The 22413-nt window shown below is 45.2% G+C and overlaps 1 protein-coding gene across 2 annotated transcripts in view; it reads right to left on the reverse strand.

The window, feature by feature from the left end:
• The window catches only part of RBM27 (RNA binding motif protein 27), a 115415-nt gene that overhangs the window by 13640 nt on the left and 79362 nt on the right, over positions 1 to 22413 (reverse strand). For both annotated transcript variants that reach the window (XM_056574882.1, XM_056574881.1), the window contains exons 16-18: positions 20684 to 20839; positions 19438 to 19542; positions 17112 to 17303 (exon numbers count right to left, since the gene is read on the reverse strand). In XM_056574882.1, coding sequence (XP_056430857.1) covers positions 17112 to 17303; positions 19438 to 19542; positions 20684 to 20839 — 453 coding nt within the window. The remainder of the gene's footprint in view (positions 1 to 17111; positions 17304 to 19437; positions 19543 to 20683; positions 20840 to 22413) is intronic.

Raw genomic sequence — 22413 nt, forward strand, 5'->3', positions numbered from 1 at the left:
TTCTACTTTATGTTAGTGGTAAAATTTTGTTGATACTTGCATCATTTCTTGGTGAAAAATTCCAAAATTTGATGAAAAAACTGAAAATTTTGCATTTTTTTTTTTACTTTGAAGCTCTCTGCTTATAAAGGAAAATGAATATTCCAAATAAATTATATATTGATTCACATATACAATATGTCTACTTTATGTTTCCATCATAAAGTTGACATGTTTTTACTTTTGGAAGTCATCAGAGGGCTTCAAAGTATAACAGCAATTTTTCGATTTTTCACAAAATTTTCTAAATCGAAAATTTTCAGGCACCAGTTCTGTTTTGAAGTGGATTTGAAGGGCCTTCTTATTAGAAATACCCCACAAATGACCCCATTATAAAAACTGCACCCCTCAAAGTATTCAAAATGACATTCATAAGGTTTGGTAACTCTTTAGGTGTTTCCCAGGAATAGCAGCAAATTGAAGGAGAAAATTTCTTGTAGACCCAGTTATTGAATTTTTACAAGGGTTAAAAGGAGAGAAATCTTCCTAAAATGTGTAACCCAATTTCTCTCGAGTAAGAAAATACCTCATATGTGTATGTCAAGTGTTCGGTGGGCGCAGTAGAGGGCTCAAAAGGGAAGGAGCGACAGTGGGATTTTGGAGAGTGAGTTTTTCTGAAATAGTTTTTGGGGGGCATGTCACATTTAGGAAGCCCCTCTGGTGCCAGAACAGCCAAAAAAAAACAAAACACATGGCATACTATTTTGGAAACTACACCCCTCAAGGCACGTAACAAGGGGTCCAGGGAGCCTTAACGCCCCACAGGTGTTTGACGGCTTTTTGTGATAGTTGGATGTGTAAACGATTTTTTTTTTTCCCCACTAAAATGCTAGTTTTCCCTCAAATTTAAAATTTTGACAAGGGGTAATAGGACAAAATGCCCCCCAAAATTCGAAAACCCATCTCTTTTGAGTATGAAAATACCCCATGTGTGGACGTCAAGTGCTCTGCTGGCGCATTACAATGCTCAGAAGAGAAGGAGCGCCATTGAGCTTTTGGGAAAAATTTTTTTGGAATGGAAGTCAGGGGCCATGTGCGTTTACAAAGCCCCCCTGTGGTGCCAGAACAGAGGACCCCCCCACATGTGACCCTATTTTGGAAACTACACCCCTCACAGAATTTAATAAGGGGTGCAGTGAGTATTTACACCCCACTGGCGTTTGACAGATCTTTGGAACAGTGGGCTGTGCAAATGAAAAATGTAGACACCTGTGGGGCGAAAATGCTCACTGTACCCCTTATTACATTCCGTGAGGGGTGTAGTTCCAAAATGGGGTCACATGTGGGTATTTATTTTTTTGCGTTTATGTCAGAACCGCTGTAAAATCGGCCACCCCTGTGCAAATCACCAATTTAGGCCTCAAATGTACATGGTGCGCTCTCATTCCGGAGCCTTGTTGTGCGCCCGCAGAGCATTTTACGCCTACATATGGGGTATTTCCGTACTCAGGAGAAATTGCGTTACAAATTTTGGGGGTCTTTTTTTCCTTTTAACGCTTGTGAATAAAAAGTATGGGGCAACACCAGCATGTTGGTGTAAATTATTTTTATTTTTTTTACACTAGCAAGCTGGTGTAGACCTCAACTTTTCCTTTTCATAAGTGGTAAAAGGAGAAAAAGCCCCCCAAAATTTGTAGTGCAATTTCTCCCGAGTACGGAGATACCCCATATGTGGCTCTAACCGGTTTCCTTGAAATACGACAGGGCTCTGAAGTGAGAGCGCCATGCGCATTTGAGGACTAAATTGGGGATTGCATAGGGGTGGACATAGGGGTATTCTACGCCAGTGATTCCCAAACAGGGTGCCTCCAGCTGTTGCTAAACTCCCAGCATGCCTGGACAGTCACTGACTGTCCAGAAATGCTGGGAGTTGTTGTTTTGCAACAGCTGGAGGCTCTATTTTGGAAACACTGCCGTACAATGCGTTTTTAATTTTTATTGGGGGTACAGTGTAAGGGGGGTGTATATGTAGTGTTTTACCCTTTATTATGTGTTAGTGTAGTGTACTGTTTTTAGGGTACATTCGCACTGGCGTGTTACAGGAAGTTTCCCACTAGGAGTTTGCGCTGCGGCAAAAAATTTGCCGCAGCCCAAACTTGAAGCAAGAAACTTACTGTAAACCTGCCCGTGTGAATGTACCCTGTACGTTCACCTGGGGGGGAAAACCTCCAGCTGTTTCAAAACTACAACTCCCAGCATGGACTGACAGACCGTGCATGATGGGAGTTGTAGTTTTGCAACAGCTGGAGGCACACTGGTCGGAAAACGTTCAGTTAGGTTCTGTTATCTAACTCAGTATTTTCCAACCAGTGTGCCTCCAGCTGTTGCAAAACTACAACTCCCAGCATGTACTGATCACCAAAGGGCATGCTGGGAGATGTAGTTATGCAATAGCTGGAGGTACGCAACTACAACTCCCAGCATGCCGAGACAGCTGTTTGGGCATTCTGGGATTTGCAGTTTTGCAACATCTGGAGGGCTACAGTTTTAGAGACCACTGCAAAGTGATCTCCAAACTGTGGTCCTCCAGCTGTTGCAAAACTACAAATCCCAGCATGCTCGGACAGCAAACAGCTGTTTGGGCATGCTAGGAGTTGTAGTTTTGTATGATCTGGAGGGCTACAGTTTAGGGACCACTATATAGTGGTCTCAAACTGTAGCCCTCCAGCTGTTGCAAAACTACATATTCCAGCATGCCCAAACCGCTGTCTGGACATGCTGGGAGTTGTAGTTTTGCAACATCTGGAGGGCTACAGTTAGAGACCACTATCTAGGGGTCTCAGACTGTACCCTCCAGATGGCAACTCACCGGCTTCCTTAGGATCCAGCCGCACGACGTCGCCGCCCGCCGATCTCCGTCGCCAGCAGCCTCGGGATCGGTAAGTGGATCTTCGGCGCCGGTCCGTGTCGGGTTTCCCCGTCCTGCCCCGCCTATTGTGGGTGGGCAGGACGGGGAAAACGAAAGTAACCCCCCCCCCCCCCCCACCCCCGATCTGCTATTGGTGGTCGCGTCTAGACCACCAATAGCAGGGATCGCCGACATGGGGAGGTCTGATAACCCCCCCTGGGTCTCTGCACGGGATGCCTGCTGAATGATTTCAGCAGGCATCCGGGTCCGATCCCCACCCGGTGCGCGGCGGGGGCCGGAATTGTCCATGACGTACGCGTACGTCATGGGTCCTCAAGTACCAGGGTGTCATGACGTACGCGTACGTCAAGGGTCCTTAAGGGGTTAAAGTGCGGGAGAAGGGGACCGGTAAGGAGGGGCCGCATGTGCCACTCCTTGGAGGAAGGTCCGGACACGAGAATTGGAAGCCAGAGGACGCTGAAAAAGAATAGAAAGGGCCGAAACCTGATCCTTAAGGGAACTGAGAGACAGTCCTAGCTCCAACCCCGACTGTAAAAAAGGAAAGGAGACGGGGCACGGAAAAGGTAACTGGAGAAAAAGATTGAGCTTTGCACCAACGAAAGTAAGACCGCCAGGTACGGTGGTAAATTTTAGCAGAGGAGGGCTTGCGAGCCCTAAGCATGGAGCGATTTACCTGGGAATAGAAGCCGCGGACCCTTAGAACCGCAGTCTCAACCGCCACGCCTTCAAATGCAGCGACTGTAAAGTAAGGTGTCAAAGGGGACCCTGTGACAGTAGGTCTGGACAAAGAGGAAGGTGGAACGGAACTTCGTCCAGAAACCAGACCACGTCAGCGTACCATGCCCTTCGAGGCCAGTCTGGAGCCACCAGAATGGCGGGACTCCTTCCGCCTTGAGCTTCCTCAGAACCCTGGGAAGGAGCAGGAGAGGAGGGAACAGGTAGGGCAGGACAAAGCTTGACCACGGAATTACTAAGGCATCCGCGGCTAGAGCCAGGGGGTCCCTTGTCTTTGACACAAACTTCGGAACTTTCCGGTTGTGTCGAGACGCGAAGAGATCCACGTTGGGCTACCCCAGAGGTCGCAGGCCTGCACGAACACCTCCGGAAGAAGAGACCACTCTCCAGGGTCGGGGAGGACCAACTGAGGAAATCCGCTTCCCAATTGAGAACTCACAGAATGTGAATCGCCGAAATGGCTGGAACCACTCGTTCCGCCCAGAGGAGGATCTTTGGACACCTTGGACATGGCCGTTGAGCTGTGAGTGCCGCCCTGCCGATTGATGTATGCCACGGCCGTGGCATTGTCCGACTGGACACGGACAGGGTGACCCAGAAGCAGGGACTCCCAATGCATCAGACAGATAAATCGCCCTCAGTTCCAGAACGTTTATGGAAAGAAGGGCTACTTGGGGAGGCCAGAGGCCCTGAAACGCCTGATTCCTGAAAACATCCCCCCAGCCCGACAGGCTGGCGTCCGTCCCTGAAGAAGAGGGGAGCGGAGCCACCAGCGCAGTCCGGAGAGAGCGGACTCCCGACAAGAGGGCCAGACGTTTGTCCGGCGGAAGGCGAATCAGAGCTGAGGCAGAGTCGAACTGAAGCCCCAAGAAGACCAGAGACTGGGTGGGGGAAAGAACCGACTTGTCTCAGTTGACCATCCACCCGAAGCGACCTAAGGTCTGAAGAGTGAGGCTCACATTCTCCAGAGCCTGGGCTCTGGTGGGGGCTTTGCTGAGAAGGCCGTCCAAGTAGGGTATCACTGAGACCCCTCTTGACCTTAACAGAGCTACCACAGGCGCCAGAATCTTGCTAAAGACTCGTGGTGCTATGGCCAGACCGAAGGGGAGAGCCACAAATTGATAATGACCTTCCGGAACCGCAAAGCGGAGGTACCGCTGGTGCCCGGGAAAAATTGTAATGTGAAGGTAGGCATCCTTGATGTCCACCGAGGAAAGAAACTCCCCTTGATTCATAGATGCCACCACCAAACGGAGAGATTCCATTCGGAAATGGCGGATCAGAAGATGTTGGTTGAGACGTTTGAGATCCAGGATTGGCCGCACAGAGCAGTTTTTCTTGGGGACCACGAAAAGATTGGAATAAAAATCCCGAAAGCGTTCCCTTGAAGGAACTGGGACAATGACAGCCTGGACGAGAAGGGACTGAAGAACCTCCCGAAATTCCCTCTCAAGCGAGGGAGACCGGGGAGCACGGGACTGGAAAAACGATCCCTCAGAAGGGAGGCAAATTCTATCCGGTATCCGTTGGATACCACGTCCCTGACCCCGGAATCCTGAATGTGCGTGGTCCAAACATCTCGAAAAAGCAAGAGGCGACCTCCCACCCGAGAAAAAGCTGCGGGTGGGGGCGTCCCTTCATGCAGAAGTGGGTTTGCGGTTGCCTGATTTGGCCGCAAAACGGTCGGGACGGTTGGTGTCCGACTTCCACGAGGGACGCGCCTTGAAAAAGGGGACCTTCTTGTCCCGTGGAGGTGCCTGGCTGGACCCTTTAGAAGGGCCAGACGTCCGAAAGGACAGTAAGGAGGAAGACTTCCTGCAGAAGGAAGTGCTAGACTTGTTTTGAGGTAATAAAGAGCTCTTGCCCCCTGTCGCCTCAGAGATAATCTCATCCAGGCGCTTGCCAAAAAGTCGGGAGCCAGTAAAAGGAATCTCAGTGAAAGACTTCTTAGCTGCAGCGTCCGCGTTCCAAGTTTTAAGCCAAATGGAACGACGGAGGGCCACTAGATTACCGGTGGCAAAGGCAGCGCAGCGAGCTGAGTGCAAGGAAGCAGAACACAGGAAATCTCCAGCTTTGGAACATTGGAGGGCCAGAGCAGACAGTTCTTCTGAGGGAGAACCTGAAAGAATGCCCTGACGGAGTTGGGACTGCCAAACCGAGAGGGCCTTAGACACCCAGGTTCAGGCGAAGGCAGGGAGCAGGGAAGAACCCGCTGCTTCAAAGGCATACTTCGCTAACAACTCAACCTTTTTGTCTGCAGGATCCTTGAAGGCAGCTGCATCCGCCAGCGGCAAAGTAGTAGCTTTAGAGAGGCGGGAAATCGGAGGATCCACCGACGGAGAGGAAGTCACTTTGGAAACAAGGTCCTTGGCGAAAGGATATCGCGCTTGGACTTTCTTCAGTCCCTGAAACTTCTCAGGGAGCTTCCAGGCAGATTCTAGAATGGAGTAACAATAGAGAAAAAAAATCAGCTCACCCAGTCGTCTCCAAGGTATATGGAAAATAGCACAATACACCTGCACCAGCGGGAGCTCCGGATGGTCTCTGAGGCCAAGTCCTCAGGTGAAGCAATCAGGAAGGAGAAAAGGAAGTTCCGGCTCCCAAGGCTGGATAAAACATTCAAATTTATTTCTTCATATTAAAATCCAGTGCATGAGCAAGCAATAAAAGCAATGTAAGGGAGAACAACACCGAACGCACCGACGCGTTTCGACTTAAAGCTAAGTCTTAGTCATGGCAACTACAAAACCCAGCATGACTTCCTTTTATATCGTCATATCCCATAGGAGGGGAAGAAACACCCATGGGTGTGCACCCACAGGTGAGGAATACAATGCAAAACAGTCCCGTTAAATGTAACAACCGTAATCTAATGTTAGAACATGAATGCAAAAATGAATGTATATATAAATAAATAAACATACATCTATACACACTTGACATCATGAGAGATGTATAATAACTAATATATATATGACAAATCATGTCTATAATTGAGTCCGGACGGGAAGCGTGAATCCATGCACAGGATCCAAAACGCCTCCCGTCTGAACAGGGACTTGCACCAGTCCCCTCCTCTACGAGGAGGATGTACTCTCTCCAGACCTGTAACTTCTATCCTGGGAACGATGCCATCATGTTTTTCTATTATGTGTTTGGCTATGCCCGACATGGATCTATTTGAAAATTGACCTGGTGAAGGTAAATTGAGATGTTCTTGTATTCTGATTTTTAATTTTCGACTGGTACATCCAATGTATTGGAGCACACATTCTAAACAGGTAATGCTGTATACAACGTGATGTGTTTGACAGTTAATGTAACTTTTAATGTTATAACTGATGTTAGTGACACATGATTTGAAGGTGTTAGAGTTAGTCATAAGCTTGCAGATATTGCATCTATTTCTTCCACACTGATAACTCCCTTTGGTGGAAAGCCAGGTATTGCCCTGTGTATTATGAGCTGTGATGTCACTAGGTGACAGTTGAGCGTGTAGGGATCTGGCCCTTAGGGGAACGACTTTAATACTGTTTGCCTGTAGAATCTTGGACATGGTGAGGTCATGATGTAAGACCGGTAGATGTTTATAAATGATATTTCTAATTTCCCCAAACTGATTGGAAAATTAGGTGGTGAAAGTTAAATTATTTTCTGTGTCTGGGTGTCTATTAGTTAATTTATCTTTAAGGTAGTATCCCGGCGGTTTGGAATTCACGATACCCTCTGCTCTTGCTATAGTGTGTGTGTTATATCCCCTATCTCTCAGGCGTTTTCTAATGTCTTTACATGTATCAGAATATACAGAATCTTGTGTGGATGTACGCCTGGCCCTGGCAAGCTTATGACTAACTCTAACACCTTCAAATCATGTGTCACTAACATGAGTTATAACATTAAAAGTTACATTAACTGTCAAACACATCACGTTGTATACAGCATTACCTGTTTAGAATGTATGCTCCAATACATTGGATGTACCAGTCGAAAATTAAAAATCAGAATACAAGAACATCTCAATTTACCTTCACCAGGTCAATTTTCAAATAGATCCATGTCGGGCATAGCCAAACACATAATAGAAAAACATGATGGCATCGTTCCCAGGATAGAAGTTACAGGTCTGGAGAGAGTACATCCTCCTCGTAGAGGAGGGGACTGGTGCAAGTCCCTGTTCAGACGGGAGGCGTTTTGGATCCTGTGCATGGATTCACGCTTCCCGTCCGGACTCAATTATAGACATGATTTGTCATATATATATTAGTTATTATACATCTCTCATGATGTCAAGTGTGTATAGATGTATGTTTATTTATTTATATATACATTCATTTTTGCATTCATGTTCTAACATTAGATTACGGTTGTTACATTTAACGGGACTGTTTTGCATTGTATTCCTCACCTGTGGGTGCACACCCATGGGTGTTTCTTCCCCTCCTATGGGATATGACGATATAAAAGGAAGTCATGCTGGGTTTTGTAGTTGCCATGACTAAGACTTAGCTTTAAGTCGAAACGCGTCGGTGCGTTCGGTGTTGTTCTCCCTTACATTGCTTTTATTGCTTGCTCATGCACTGGATTTTAATATGAAGAAATAAACTTGAATGTTTTATCCAGCCTTGGGAGCCGGAACTTCCTTTTCTCCTTCCTGATAGATTCTAGAATGGCCTCAAATTCAGCGTGAGAGCTGAACACCTTGGGTGCTGGTCGGGCACGATGAAAGGATACTTCCCGAGCTGCGTCCGAAGTTCCTGAGTCCTCTAGGTTAAAGATGTCTCTTATAGCCATAACCAATGAGTTCACCGTGTCCACTGAGTCCGAACGGTCCTCCGAATAGGATGCCGAATTGGAACCCTCGGCCGCAAGCTCGCCAGGAGAGTGCGAACGAGTAGAGGCGGCCCTGGAAGAGGGAGACTCAGACCTGGTACGTGGCTCAGGAGAGCCAGAGCGGCAACGTCCTCTGGAAGAGTGACGCGTGTGGCCTGAAGAAGTGGTCGGGCGAGACCTGCAAGAGGAACGCCCGTGTCTACCAGAAGACTCGGGGGATGAGTCAGAGGAGACACCCCTATTACGCTTATGCGAAGCGTAGGGAGAAGGGGAACGGGACCTTCTAGAGGGCCGGTGAAGGGTAGACCTCTCCAAGGCAGTCACCACAGAACGGGAGACCTGTGCCAAGTCGGATATAGACTGGGAGAGGGAGGAAACCCAGGCTGGAGGGGCGGCCGAACCCCAGGTCTGAGGGGGCACCTGGGTTAGAAATAGAAGTGGGGTCTGGGGGAGCAGTGGAGCAGGCAGAACAAGTGGGTTCAGCAGAACCTGACATTTTTGCAGAGCAGTTTTTACAAGCATAATGGGTAACTAATATTCCCGATATCTGCTTAGAGGGAGGAACAGTTCTGGGCACTGACATGACAAAAAAAAAAAAAAATGAACAGTCTCACCCAAGTCTGTGTCCCAAGGCAGCTGCTGTGAGGAGAACTCCGCACCGTGCTGAGGGAAGAGAAGCCGGCCAGTAGAAGGAAGAGGCCGGGTCAGGACAAGGAGCTCTGTGATAGGCTCCCACATGGCCCCAGCGCGCGCACCGCGCTGATTGGTGTCCATTTCGCGTTACCGAGGAGCGTATGCGGCCAGGTGGGCGGAGCTAATGTCCACCGGGCCACCGAAGGATACCGCGGGACTCCCTGTGTAATGGCGCCCGCTCCGAACCCCGAGCGCACACGCCGCCTGCAGTGAGTTCTGTGCGCCCGGGGACGGAGCGGGCGAAGTGCCGTCGGCAGCCGCGGCTGCCGAAAGTGAAAGTAAAAAGTGCATCCGCCCGCAGAGGAAGCCTGCGGCGTGTGCACTATGAAAAACACACACACACTTAATAAAGTGCCCCCTTACGACACACACACACACACACACACACACACACACACACTGAATAAAGTGCCCCCTTACTGTGCTTGTACTGTAGCCACTGCTCCCCCAATAATAAAAAAAAAAAAAAAAAACAATCCCCCTACAGGGAAATAAGATAACTCCGGCCAGCCCCAGCTTCTGCAGGATAAGGCCAAAAACAGAGGGTCTCCAGCTGTTGCAAGACCTACGGAGAAAAGATACTCCCCTCATGCTGAAGAACATACCTAAAGAAGTCTTCTGACTGTAGTCTTCAGTCAGCCTTTTCACCTGCGGCAAGCCAAGCTCAGCGAGGCGAACAGGGAGGTAGGGGGACCCGGACCCATGAGGTACAACCCCAAGCGCTGACCGATGGCGAGAGGGGGTTAACAGTACATCCAAGATGCCTGCCATCTCTCGCAATGGGGAAACAGTGAACATTGCGTTCCTGAGTCCCCACCTGAAAACAGAAATAAAAAGGAATAAAAAAAACTAACATTCCCTAAACCTAATAAAATAAAATATGAGACTTGGTCTGGAGAAAACCAGACCATGTCCACCTCCTTAAGACACTAAGCAAAAACTGGATTGCTCAGTGGCCTGGAGGCGGGTATATCCTGCTGGGAGGAGCCGACTTTTTGGTTACCATAGTGTCAATCTCCTAGAGACAGCAGCATATACCCAGAGTCTGTGTCCCCCAATGGAGCCGATAGAGAAAATAAAAATAGAACATCTTTCAGTATCTAAATATATCAATCTAGGCAATACAGTCACTTTAACCCCCTACAGGACCCATGACGTAACGGTACGTCCCGACACCCTGGGTCTTAAGGACCAGGGACGTACATTTACGTCATGGGCAGTTCTAGTCCCCGCCGGGCGGGGATCGGTGCGGGATGCCTGCTGAAATCATTCAGCAGGCATCCCGTGCAAATTCCCAGGGGGGTCATCAGACCCCCCCCATGTCAGCGATCGCGGCAAATCGCAAGTGAATTCACACTTGCAATTTGCGCGATTCCGGGTCATTACGGGTCTATAGTGACCCGGAATGTAAGGGGGATCGCGGGTGTCTAAGACACCCACGATCCCCCTGAAGGCATAGGAGTGAGGTGGCACCCCTCCTATCCCTGCTATTGGTGGTCTAGACGCGACCACCAATAGCAGATCGGGGGCGGGGGGGTTTTACTTTCCTTTTCCCCGTCCTGCCCACCCACAATAGGCGGGGCAGGACGGGGAAACGACGGGGACCGGCGCCGAAGATCCACTTACCGATCCGGGCGGGCGACGGAGATCGGCGGGCGGCGATGACGTGCGGCTGGATCCGACGGAAGCAGGTGAGTTGCCTAGCAACATCTGGAGGGTACAGTTTGAGACCATTATATACAGTGGTCTCCAACTGTAGCCCTCCAGATGTTGCAAAACTACAACTCCCAGCATGCCCAGACAGTTTGGGCATGCTGGAATATGTAGTTTTGCAACAGCTGGAGGGCTACAGTTTGAGACCACTATATAGTGGTCCCTAAACTGTAGCCCTCCAGATCTTGCAAAACTACAACTCCTAGCATGCTCAAACAACTGTTTGCTGTCAGGGCATGCTGGGAATTGTAGTTTTGCAACAGCTGGAGGACCACAGTTTGGAGATCACTTTGCAGTGTTCTCTAAAACTGTAGCCCTCCAGATGTTGCAAAACTGCAAATCCCAGCATGTCCAAACAGCAATCTGCTGTCTCGGCATGCTGGGAGTTGTAGTTAAGTAATAGCTGGAGGTATGCAACTACATCTCCCAGCATGCCCTTCGGTGATCAGTACATGCTGGGAGTTGCAAAAGTACAACTCCCAGCATGCACGGTCTGTCAGTACATGCTGGGAGTTGTAGTTTTGTAACAGCTGGAGGTTTGCCCCCCCCCCCCCCCCCCCCATGTGAACGTACAGGGTACATTCACACGGGCAGGCTTACAGTCAGTTTCCTGCTTCAAGTTTGGGCTGCGGCAAATTTTTTGCCGCAGCTCAAACTTCTAGCGACAAACTCACTGTAACACGCCAATGTGAATGTACCCTAAAAACACTACACTACACTAACACATAATAAAGGGTAAAACACTACATATACACCCCCTTACACCGTCCCCCCCAATAAAAATGAAAAACGTATTGTATGGCAGTGTTTCCAAAACGGAGCCTCCAGCTGTTGCAAAACAAAAACGCCCAGCATTTCCGGACAGCCACTGACTGTCCAGGCATGCTGGGAATTTAGCAACAGCTGGAAGCACCCTGTTTGGGAATCACTGGCATAGAATACCCCTATGTCCACCCCTATGCAAACCCTAATTTATTCCTCAAATGCGCATGGCGCTCTCTCACTTTGGAGCCCTGTCGTATTTCAATGAAACAGTTTAGGGTCACATATGGGGTATTTCCGTACTCAGGAGAAATTGCACTACAAATTTTGGGGGGCTTTTTCTCCTTTTACCCCTTATGAAAAGGAAAAGTTGGGGCTACACCAGCTTGTTCGTGTAAAAAAATAAAAAATTTACACCAACATGCTGGTGTTGCCCTTTACTTTTTATTTTCACAAGCGTTAAAAGGAAAAAAAGACCCCCAAAATTTGTAACGCAATTTCTCCTGAGTACAGAAATACCCCATATGTAGGCGTAAAATGCTCGGCGGGTGCACAACAAGGCTCAGGAGTGAGAGCGCACTATGTACATTTGAGGTCTAAATTGGTGATTTGCACAGGGGAGGCTGATTGTTACAGCGGTTCTGACATAAACGCAAAAAAATAAATACCTACATGTGATCCCATTTTGGAAACTACACCCCTCACGTAATGTAATAAGGGGTACAGTGAGCATTTACGCCCCACAAGTGTCTGACAGATTTTTGGAACAGTGGTCCGTGAAAATGAAAAATTTTATTTTTCATTTGCACAGCCCACTGTTCCAAAGATCTGTCAAACGCCAGTGGGGTGTAAATACTCACTGCACCCCTTATTAAATTCTGTGAGGGGTGTAGTTTCCAAAATAGGGTCACATGTGGGGGGTTCCACTGTTCTGGCACCACGGGGGGCTTTGTAAACGCACATGGCCCCTGACTTCCATTCCAAACAATTTTTTTCCCAAAAGCTCAATGGCGCTCCTTCTCTTCTGAGCATTGTAGTGCGCCAGCAGAGCACTTGACGTCCACACATGGGGTATTTCCATACTCAGAAGAAATGGGGTTACAAATTTTGGGGGGTCTTTTCTGCTATTAACCCTTGCAAAAATGTGAAATTTGGGGGGAAACACATTTTTTTTTTTACATATGCAAAAGTCGTGAAACCCCTGTGGGGTATTAAGGCTTGCTTTATTCCTTGTTACGTTCCTCAAGGGGTCTAGTTTCTAAAATGGTATGCCATGTGTTTTTTTTTTTTTGCTGTTCTGGCACCATAGGAGCTTCTTAAATGCAACATGCCCCCCAAAAACCATTTCAGAAAAACGTACTCTCCAAAATCCCCTTGTCGCTCCTTCGCTTCTGAGCCCTCTACTGCGCCCGCCCAACAATTTACATAGACATATGAGGTATGTGCTCACTCGAGAGAAATTGGGCTACAAATATAAGTATAAATTTTCTCCTTTTTCCCCTTGTAAAAATAAAAAAATTGGGTCTACAAGAACATGAGAGTGTAAAAAATGAAGATTGTGAATTTTTTCCTTCACTTTGCTGCTATTCCTGTGAAACACCTCAAGGGTTAAAAAGCTGACTGTCATTTTGAATACTTTGGGGGTGCAGTTTTTATAATGGGGTCATTTGTGGGGTATTTCTAATATGAAGACCCTTCAAATCCACTTCAAACCTGAACTGGTCCCTGAAAAATAGTGAGTTTGAAAATTTTGTGAAAAATTGGAAAATTGCTGCTGAACTTTGAAGCCCTCTGATGTCTTCCAAAAGTAAAAACACCTCAATTTTATGATGCAAACATAAAGTAGACATATTGTATATGTGAATCAAATTTTTTTTTATTTGGAATATCCATTTTCCTTACAAGCAGAGAGCTTCAAAGTTAGAAAAATGCTATTTTTTCAAATTCTTCATAAAATTTTGTGATTTTTCACCAAGAAAGGATGCAAGTTACCATAAAATGTTACCACTATGTTAAAGTAGAATATGTCACGAAAAAACAATCTCGGAATCAGAATGATAACTAAAAGCATTCCAGAGTTATTAATGTTTAAAGTGACAGTGGTCAGATGTGCAAAAAACGCTCTGGTCCTGAGGTGTAAAATGGCCTGGTCCTTAAGGGGTTAAGGAAGCTATACAAATCTCCACAAGACAAAACACTGCAACCCTTACGGATGTAGTTAATCCATTAAAGGGGTTATCCAGGAAAAAACTTTTTTTATATATATCAACTGGCTCCAGAAAGTTAAACAGATTTGTAAATTACTTTTATTAAAAAATCTTAATCCTTTCAGTACTTATGAGCTTCTGAAGTTAAGGTTGTTCTTTTCTGTCTAAGTCCTCTCTGATGACACGTGTCTCGGGAACCTTCCAGTTTAGAAGAGGTTTGCTATGGGGGTTTGCTTCTAAACTGGGCGGTGACACGTGTCATCAGAGAGCACTTAGACAGAAAAGAACAACCTTAACTTCAGAAGCTCATAAGTACTGAAAGGATTAAGATTTTTTTTATAAAAGTAATTTACAAATCTGTTTAACTTTCTGGAGCCAGTTTATATATATAAAAAAGTTTTTTCATGGATAACCCCTTTAACTGCAACAATGCAGGTAAGAGACTAGGCCTGGTGTCCTACCTGCATTTTTACAACAAATGACCTAACTACACTGCTCAAAAAAATAAAGGGAACACTTAAACAACACAATGTAACTCCAAGTCAATCACACTTCTGTGAAATCACACTGTCCACTCAGGAAGCAACACTGATTGACAATCAATTTCACATGCTGTTGTGCAAATGGAACAGACAACAGGTGGACATTATAAGCAATTAGCAAGACACCCAATAAAGGAGTGGTTCTGCAGGTGGTGACCACAGACCACTTCTCAGTTCCTATGCTTCTTGGCTGAGGTTTTGGTCACTTTTGAATGCTGGCGGTGCTTTCACTCTAGTGGTAGCATGAGACGGAATCTGCAACCCACACAAGTGGCTCAGGTAGTGCAGCTCATCCAGGATGGCACATCAATGCGAGCTGTGGCAAGAAGGTTTGCTGTGTCTGTCAGCGTAGTGTCCAGAGCATGGAGGCACTACCAGGGGACCGGCCAGTGGGCCACAACCAAACAGCACAACCGCTACCTCCGCCTTTGTGCAAGGAGGAGCAGGAGGAGCACTGTCAGAGCCCTGCAAAATGACCTCCAGCAGGCTGCAAATGTGCATGTGTCCACTCAAACGGTCAGAAACCGACTTCATGAGGGTGGAATGAGGGATAGACGTCCACAGGTGGGGGTTGTGCTTACAGCTCAACACCGTGCAAGTCGTTTGGCATTTGCCAGAGAACACCAAGATTGGAAAATTCCCCACTGGTGCCCTATGGATCTTCACAGATGAAAGCAGGTTCACACTGAGCACATGTGACAGAGTCTAGAGACGCCGTGGAGAACTTTCTGCTGCCTGCAAGATGCTCCAGCATGATCGATTTGGCGGTGGGTCAGTAATTGTGTGGGGTGGCATTTCTTTGGGGGGCTGCACAACCCTCCATGTGCTTGCCAGATGTAGCCTGACTGCCATTAGGTACAGAGATGAGATCTTCAGACCCCTTGTGAGACCATATGGTAGTGCGATTGGCCGTGGGTTCCTTCTAATGCAAGACAATGCTAGACACCTCATGTGGCTGGAGTGTGTCAGCAGTCCCTGCAAGAGGAAGGCATTGATGCTATTGACTGCCCCCCCCCCCAGTTCCCCAGACCTGAATCCGATTGAGCACATCTGGGACATCATGTCTCCCGCCATCCACCAATGCCACGTTGCACCACAGACTGTCCAGGAGCTGTAGGGAGGTCATACGGGCACGTGGAGGCCACACACTACTGAGCCTCTTTTTGACTTGTTTTAAGGACATTACATCAAAGTTGGATTAGCCTGTAGTGTGGTTTTCCACTTTGATTTTGAGTGTGACTCCATATACAGACCTCCATGGATTGATAAGTTTGATTTCCATTGACAGTTGAATGTGCTGACAACAAGATCACACAAAAATTATGTAAAGACGAAAGTATTTCATACAATTTGTTCATTCATTCAGATCTAGGATGTGATCTCTTAGTGTTCCCTTTATTATTTTGAGCAGTGTACATAGGACGGTGCTGCAATGTTTTCTTTTGTGGACATTTATTCTTAAAGGGGTAGTCCAGTGGTGAAAAACTTATCCCCTATCCTAAGGATAGGGGATAAGTTTGAGATCGAGGGGGGTCCAACTGCTGGGGCCCCCTGCGATCTCTCTGTACGGGGGCCAGATAGCGGGTGTCGACCTCCACACGAAGCGGCGGCCGACACGCCCCCTCAATACATCGCTGTGGCAGAGCCGGAGATTGCCGAAGGAAGCTTCGGCTCTGCCATAGAGTTGTATTGAGGGGGCGTGTCGGCTGCCGCTTCGTACGGAGGTCAACACACCCCCTTCCCGCGGGCTGTCGGGGCTCCGTACAGGAGATCGCAGGGGGCCCCAGCGGTCGGACCCCCCGCGATCTCAAACTTATCCCCTATCCTTAGGATAGGGGATAAGTTGATCACCACTGGACTACTCCTTTAAAGGGGTCATCCAGGTCAAAAATTTTTTTTATATATCAACTGGCTCCGGAAAGTTAAACAGATTTGTAAATTACTTCTATTAAAAAAATCTTAATCCTTCCAATAGTTATTAGCTTCTGAAGTAGAGTTGTTGTTTTCTGTCTAACTGCTCTCTGATGACTCCCTTCCCGGGAGCTGTGCAGTTCCTATGGGGATATTCTCCCATCATGCACAGCTCCCGGGACGTGACATCATCATCACCCCTTTAAAGCTGGTTATATATCAAGCTGAAATGTGCACCACTTAATGGAATTTTAGCTACATCTGTGACTTACAGTTATAGTTGCTCCTGTTCATAGTGATCTGAGCAGTGCTAGATGACTGTTTCTAGGTGAAGGTGCATTTCATATTAAACCGACATCTACTGAACACATCCATTTCAGCAAAATATCGGCTGATCATCTAAAGTTTAGGTTTTAACCCTTCGTTCTCAAGAAAGTAATGTCTCAACCATGGCCTATTCTCTGTTCTGCACTGGGAACAAATGCATGCTCGGTTGAACCAAGCATGCATGTGTATGGGTTGAAGTTGGTAGGAAGAGATGACAGCTAAATGCGTAAGGTGTATGGCTACCTTAAAAAAAAACAAGCTTAAAAAAAAATAAAAATGGACAGGGCGTCCTATGGCTCAACAGATTGAGCTACAGTTTATGCTGTAAATTTAAAGTAAAGCTCATAGTGTCAATTTCAGTTTGAAGTAGCTTGGACAACATGTGCCTCTTATTTGGCACATCTTACTCTGATGAACATCAGGTAAAGACTGACACATGCAATGTCAGTAACACTACATCTGTCCCTTTTATCTCTAACTTACAGCAAAGTGTTGTAACAACTCTTCTTTTTCTTTCTCATAAAAGCCTGCCACAGATATTGTTTTGGGACGATGATCCACAACCATGTGATTCAGTGAGCCCCTTCCCCTTCCTCCTCGTCCACGTCCTCTGCCCCTGGTCTGCATTGGGACAGTTTTCCCCCGTCCAGCAGGTAAGATACCTAATCGAGCAGCCTTGAATACACAAAAACAAAATTGGTAAGGTTACCTTTGTAAGCAGTCATACAAGTTTTATCTTATTTATTATTTAGGTCCATATGATTACAACAATACCCAATTTATATAGGTTTCATTATAAAAAAAAAAAAAAATAAATGTATATGAAAATTAGTATGCTTCTTCTGACCCCTATAACTTTTTTTTTTCTGTATACAAGGATGTGTGAGGGCTCATTTTTTCCCCCTATGATCTGTAGTTTTTATCAGTATTTTTGTAGTAATGGGACATTTTGATCGCTCTTTATTAATTTTTTTATGATCTATGAAGTGACAAAAAAAAAAAAGCCATTCTTACCTGTACGTCATTGACCATGCGGTTTAATTAACTTTAGATTTTAATAGCTTGGACATTTACGCATGGGCGACATACACTGTTAAATGCTATGTCATTGCACAGCATTGATCAGTGTTATTGGCGCTCCATTGCTCCAACCTGCCATGCCTTACTGGAGCGCCGATCAGACGGTGAAAAGGAAGGTAAGGGCCCTCCCGTCGTCTTCTGAGCTGAACGATAACCCACGATTTTACTGCGGGTATCCCAATCAGTCCGACTTGGCAGCAATGATTGAATTTTTTATGCTGCATCAACTTTAATTGCAGCGTCTAAGGAGGTAATGCTCTCTTTTTTGGGCCATGTTCAGCACAATTAGAGATGAAAGTTCCTCCCCCAAAAATACCTACTAGACGAAAAAACAAAGCTATAAGTAGTGTTTTTTTTTTTTTTAAGATAAAATCACTTGACATTACATCCCAATTCAATAGCTATATCCTAAGTTGACACTTACATTGATGTGATCTAAGGTGATACAAGGTGCTCAACTCCAAGTGCAGTTGTGCACCTAAGTTGGAGTGGAGGACCTGCACCTATGGATCATAATGTGGTTATATCCTAAGTTGGTAAATAATAGTAAATGTATGACTGTGTGTGAAAGTAGCCACTAATCGATTTAAACCCTTAAAGGGTACCTTTCAACAAAAAAAAACTTTTGATATATTATAGATTAATGTATGCAGAATAACTTTCCAATAGCAAGTTATTAAAAAATATGCTTCTTTCTATTTAATTTTCCACTTTGAAAAAATGACCACTAGGGGTCTCCCTACCAGTCTTTTTTTTTTTTTTTTTTATAGATTTCAGACTCACGCTGGAGTCCTAAATCTCAGACTGCACCCGGGACACAGACAAACTCAGCACTGCTCCCCTCCCTGTGAGTTTGTCTGTGTCCCGGCTGCAGTCTAAGATTTAGGACTCCAGCATGAGTCTGAAACCTATAAAAAAGGACTGGTAGGGAGACCCCTAGTGGTCATTTTTTCAAAGTGGAAAATTAAATAGAAAGAAGCATTTTTTTTTTTAATAACATGCTATTGAAAAGTTATTCTGCATACATTGATCTATAATATATCAAAAGTTTTTTTTTTTTTGATGAAAGGTACCTTTTAAAGACTCAGGGTTCTTCCATTTTTGCACTTTCCGTTTTTTCCTTCTCACCTTTTAAAAAATCATAACCCTTCCAATTTTAAACCTACAGACTAATTTTTGCGCCACCAATTCTTTGTAATGACATCAGTCATTTTACACAAAAATCTATGGCGAAACCGGAAAAAAAAAAACATTGTGCGACAAAATTGAAAAAATAAAAAATGCAATTTTGTAAATGTTGGGGGCTTCTGCTTCTACGCAGTGCATTTTTCAGTAAAAATTACACCTTCTCTTTACTGCTTCTCTGTAGGTCCATACGATTAAATCGGTGATGTCCAGTATTAACACAGGTCCCAGCTACTGTTAGCCGGCGGGACAGACCCGATATGATGTGACCCTGCGTTATATCGCGCATGCGGGCGCAGGGTGTACAGGTACACCCTGTGTCCTTAATAGGTTAAAATCTCTAGAACAAGTTGTGAACCTGAAAAGTAATGCAGCCCCAGGCTTGGGCCTTGTGATCATTTAATCAGTACAGAGAAAATTAGCATTTAAAAAAAATATATAAAATTTATTTTTTCCACAATTATATGGTTATATGTTTTTTTTTTTCTATAGGTAATATATATTATATATAACGAAAAAAATTGGTAAATTCACCCTGTCTTACCTCAACTTGCAACTGGTTGAGCTTTTTCCTCAACTCTGTTGTGTCTTCTCCTGAGGAAAGTCGTTTGTGGAAATCCATCTCTGCGTCTAGAAGCTCTTTCTGAGCCTGTAGATGGGATCAGATTATTAACTTTATCATTAAGATAAACATTTAGTTAATATAGGCAGTGCAGCATACAACTCTAAACACAAAATTAAACTGCAAAATGAGGTATCTAGTTTAAAGAGGTTTTAAAGGATGTGCGTTTTTTTTTTTCAAATTTTGCCCCACAAATAAAAATTTTTTTTTTTTTTTTTTAGTTGAGTCATAGATTTTGTCATTTGATGTAATTACGAATTAAAATTGGTGGCGCCAAAAACAATGCCTCATATGGGTCTGTAGGTGGAAAATTGAAAGTTATGATTTTTAGAAGGGGATGAGGAAAAAACAAAAGTGCAAAAACGAAAAATGGCCGGGTCCTCAAGGGGTTAAAATATAATGTTAATGGTCCCATCACATCCCAGAAAAAAAATGTAATAAAAAAAGTGACCAGTGTCACATACATGCAAAAGTGGTACCGATAAAAACTACATATCACGGTGCAAAAAAGATGAGCCCTCATTCAGCCACGTATATGAAAATATAAGAAAGGTATAGGGGGTCAGGAAAGAACAAATTTTAAAACACACTTAAAAAAATACAGTACAATCACAGAAACACACAAACATGGGTATCTTGTTAATCACATTGACCCTGAGAATAAAAGCAGGTCAGTTTAACCGTAAAATGTACTGCATAAAAAGGTAACCCCTCAAAGTGGCAAAATTGCATCCCCCCCCCCATTTTTCCAACACAATTTTTTCATTGCGGCAAATATTTTATGATAAAAGGAAAGAAGTCATTACAAAGTACAATTGGTTGCGCAAAAAACAAATCCTCATGTGTCTGTGGATGGAAAAAAAAAAAAAAAGTTATGACTCCTTAAAGGAGAGAAGGAAAAATTTAAGATGCAAAAATGAAAAATGAAAGTTTCCTCAAGGCCAAAATGGAGTTAAATACAGCCATCATGTGTGCTCACTCAAGACACAAACGCAATTTACAATGCAGAGTTCAGATCACTAACACCAAGGTAGAATGTAATCAAGGTATTGCAAGCACACCATCGTGTAAATGGAAATCTGGTCTCATTACAGACCTTATTGATGACCCTATTGGTACTTGGCAGTGAAATTGTCGTATATACATATAGATAAACTGGTATAATTACCTCAATCTTAGACTTGACCTTAGATGGAGCAGCTAATGTCTTTAAGTCATCCTTGACCTGAGAGATTTTCTCATCTAGTTCTTTCAGAGTTTTCATTATCTCTGTCCTCTCTTCTGCTTTCATGCTCTTGTTTTTCTCTAGCTTTGATATCAACATCTACAAACGGATAGATTAAGAAATACACATTTTTAAACATATATGACATGTAAATGCTGAGAAAAAAAAACCGATAAGGCTTGGTTCACACTACAGAATCTATGGCTGAAAAATTGGCTGAAAATTGTCCAGAGTTTCCAAGTGCGGCTAGCAAGTACAGCATCTACATTGCCATGCAGCTATAGGACTCTGCTGTACCGGAAAACACTCGAAAAATTCGTAGTGTGAACCCTGCCTAAAAATAGGTTTGTTCAGCATGATAGAAATATAGCTGTTTTTTTTCCAAAAAGTGCCACACACATACACAATTTTACCTCAATAGGGGTTAAAGGGGTACTCTGCCCCTAGACATCTTATCCCCTATCCAAAGGATAGGGGATAAGCTCGATGATCGTGGGGATCCAGCCGCTGGGGAGCCCCGTGATCTCTCTGCTGTCACGTCCCCTCCCATAGACTTGCATTGAGGGGGCATGGCCGTGACGTCACGAGCCTCCGCCCCGCCAGTCAACCAGCAAGGAGCGAAGTTCGCTCCGTACACCGGATGTCTGGGGTGCCGGATACGATGACTAGATAGAGGATACGATGTCTAAGGGCAGAGTACCCCTTTAAGCTAAAATACCACACACAATCAATGTAGAAAAAAAATGTATATATAATATATATATATATATATATATATATATATATATATATATATATATATATATATATATATTTTTTTTTTTTTTTTTTTTTTTTTTTGTGCTCACTGTAAAATCTCTTTCTCGTAGCCTTCATTGGAGAACGCAGAGACCATGAGTATTAAGCTGCTGTCCACTAGGAGGCTGACACTAGGCAAAAAAAGTCGGCTCCTCCCAGCAGGATATACCCACCCACAGACACAGAGCTAAATAAGTTGTGTCACAAAGCAGTAGGAGAAGCCTAACAACAAAAGAGACATGTCCAAAGGACACCAGAAGGTAACAACAGGTAACAAACAACCCGACCAGCACCCAGTGGGTGCTGTGTTCCACAGTGAAGGCTACGAGAAAGCTTTTACGGTCAGTACAAAAAAAAGCTAAATTTTCACGGTCGCCTCATTGGGGAACACTGATCATGGGATGTACCAAAGCAGTCCCTGGGGTGGGAAAAACATCCTCCAGAAAAAGGAAGGTCAGTCCGGAGAGCGAAGAATATCCATGTGCCCAGGATCATGGACGAGGCCCAGAGGGAACTGGAAGCTGGAAACCAACCAGCACGGAACCTGCAAAACCTAAGGGGCTAGGACCATGAAAGGAATGAACCTTGTAGAGACAGTGGTCTGACCACCAACAAAATTGGACAAGACATGGTGCACCGGAGGCTCCCTGGGCTGAACACCAGTCTGGCAGGAGAGCGGAAACGACCACCGAAGACAAGAGAGAAGACGCAGGCCCACTGAGGCCTGGCCAACATGTGGAAGAGAAAGATACAAGAACCCCAGCAGAGATGCATCCAAGCAAAGCAAAGATGGTGAGAAACATGCCAAACTCCAGAAGAGAAACGGACCGGAGAACCTGGAAGGGTAAGCCCTGGCAGATGGGTAGCCTCAACGG

This window comes from Hyla sarda, chromosome 4 (genome assembly GCF_029499605.1).
Source record: "Hyla sarda isolate aHylSar1 chromosome 4, aHylSar1.hap1, whole genome shotgun sequence".
NCBI classification, from domain to species: Eukaryota; Metazoa; Chordata; class Amphibia; order Anura; family Hylidae; genus Hyla; species Hyla sarda.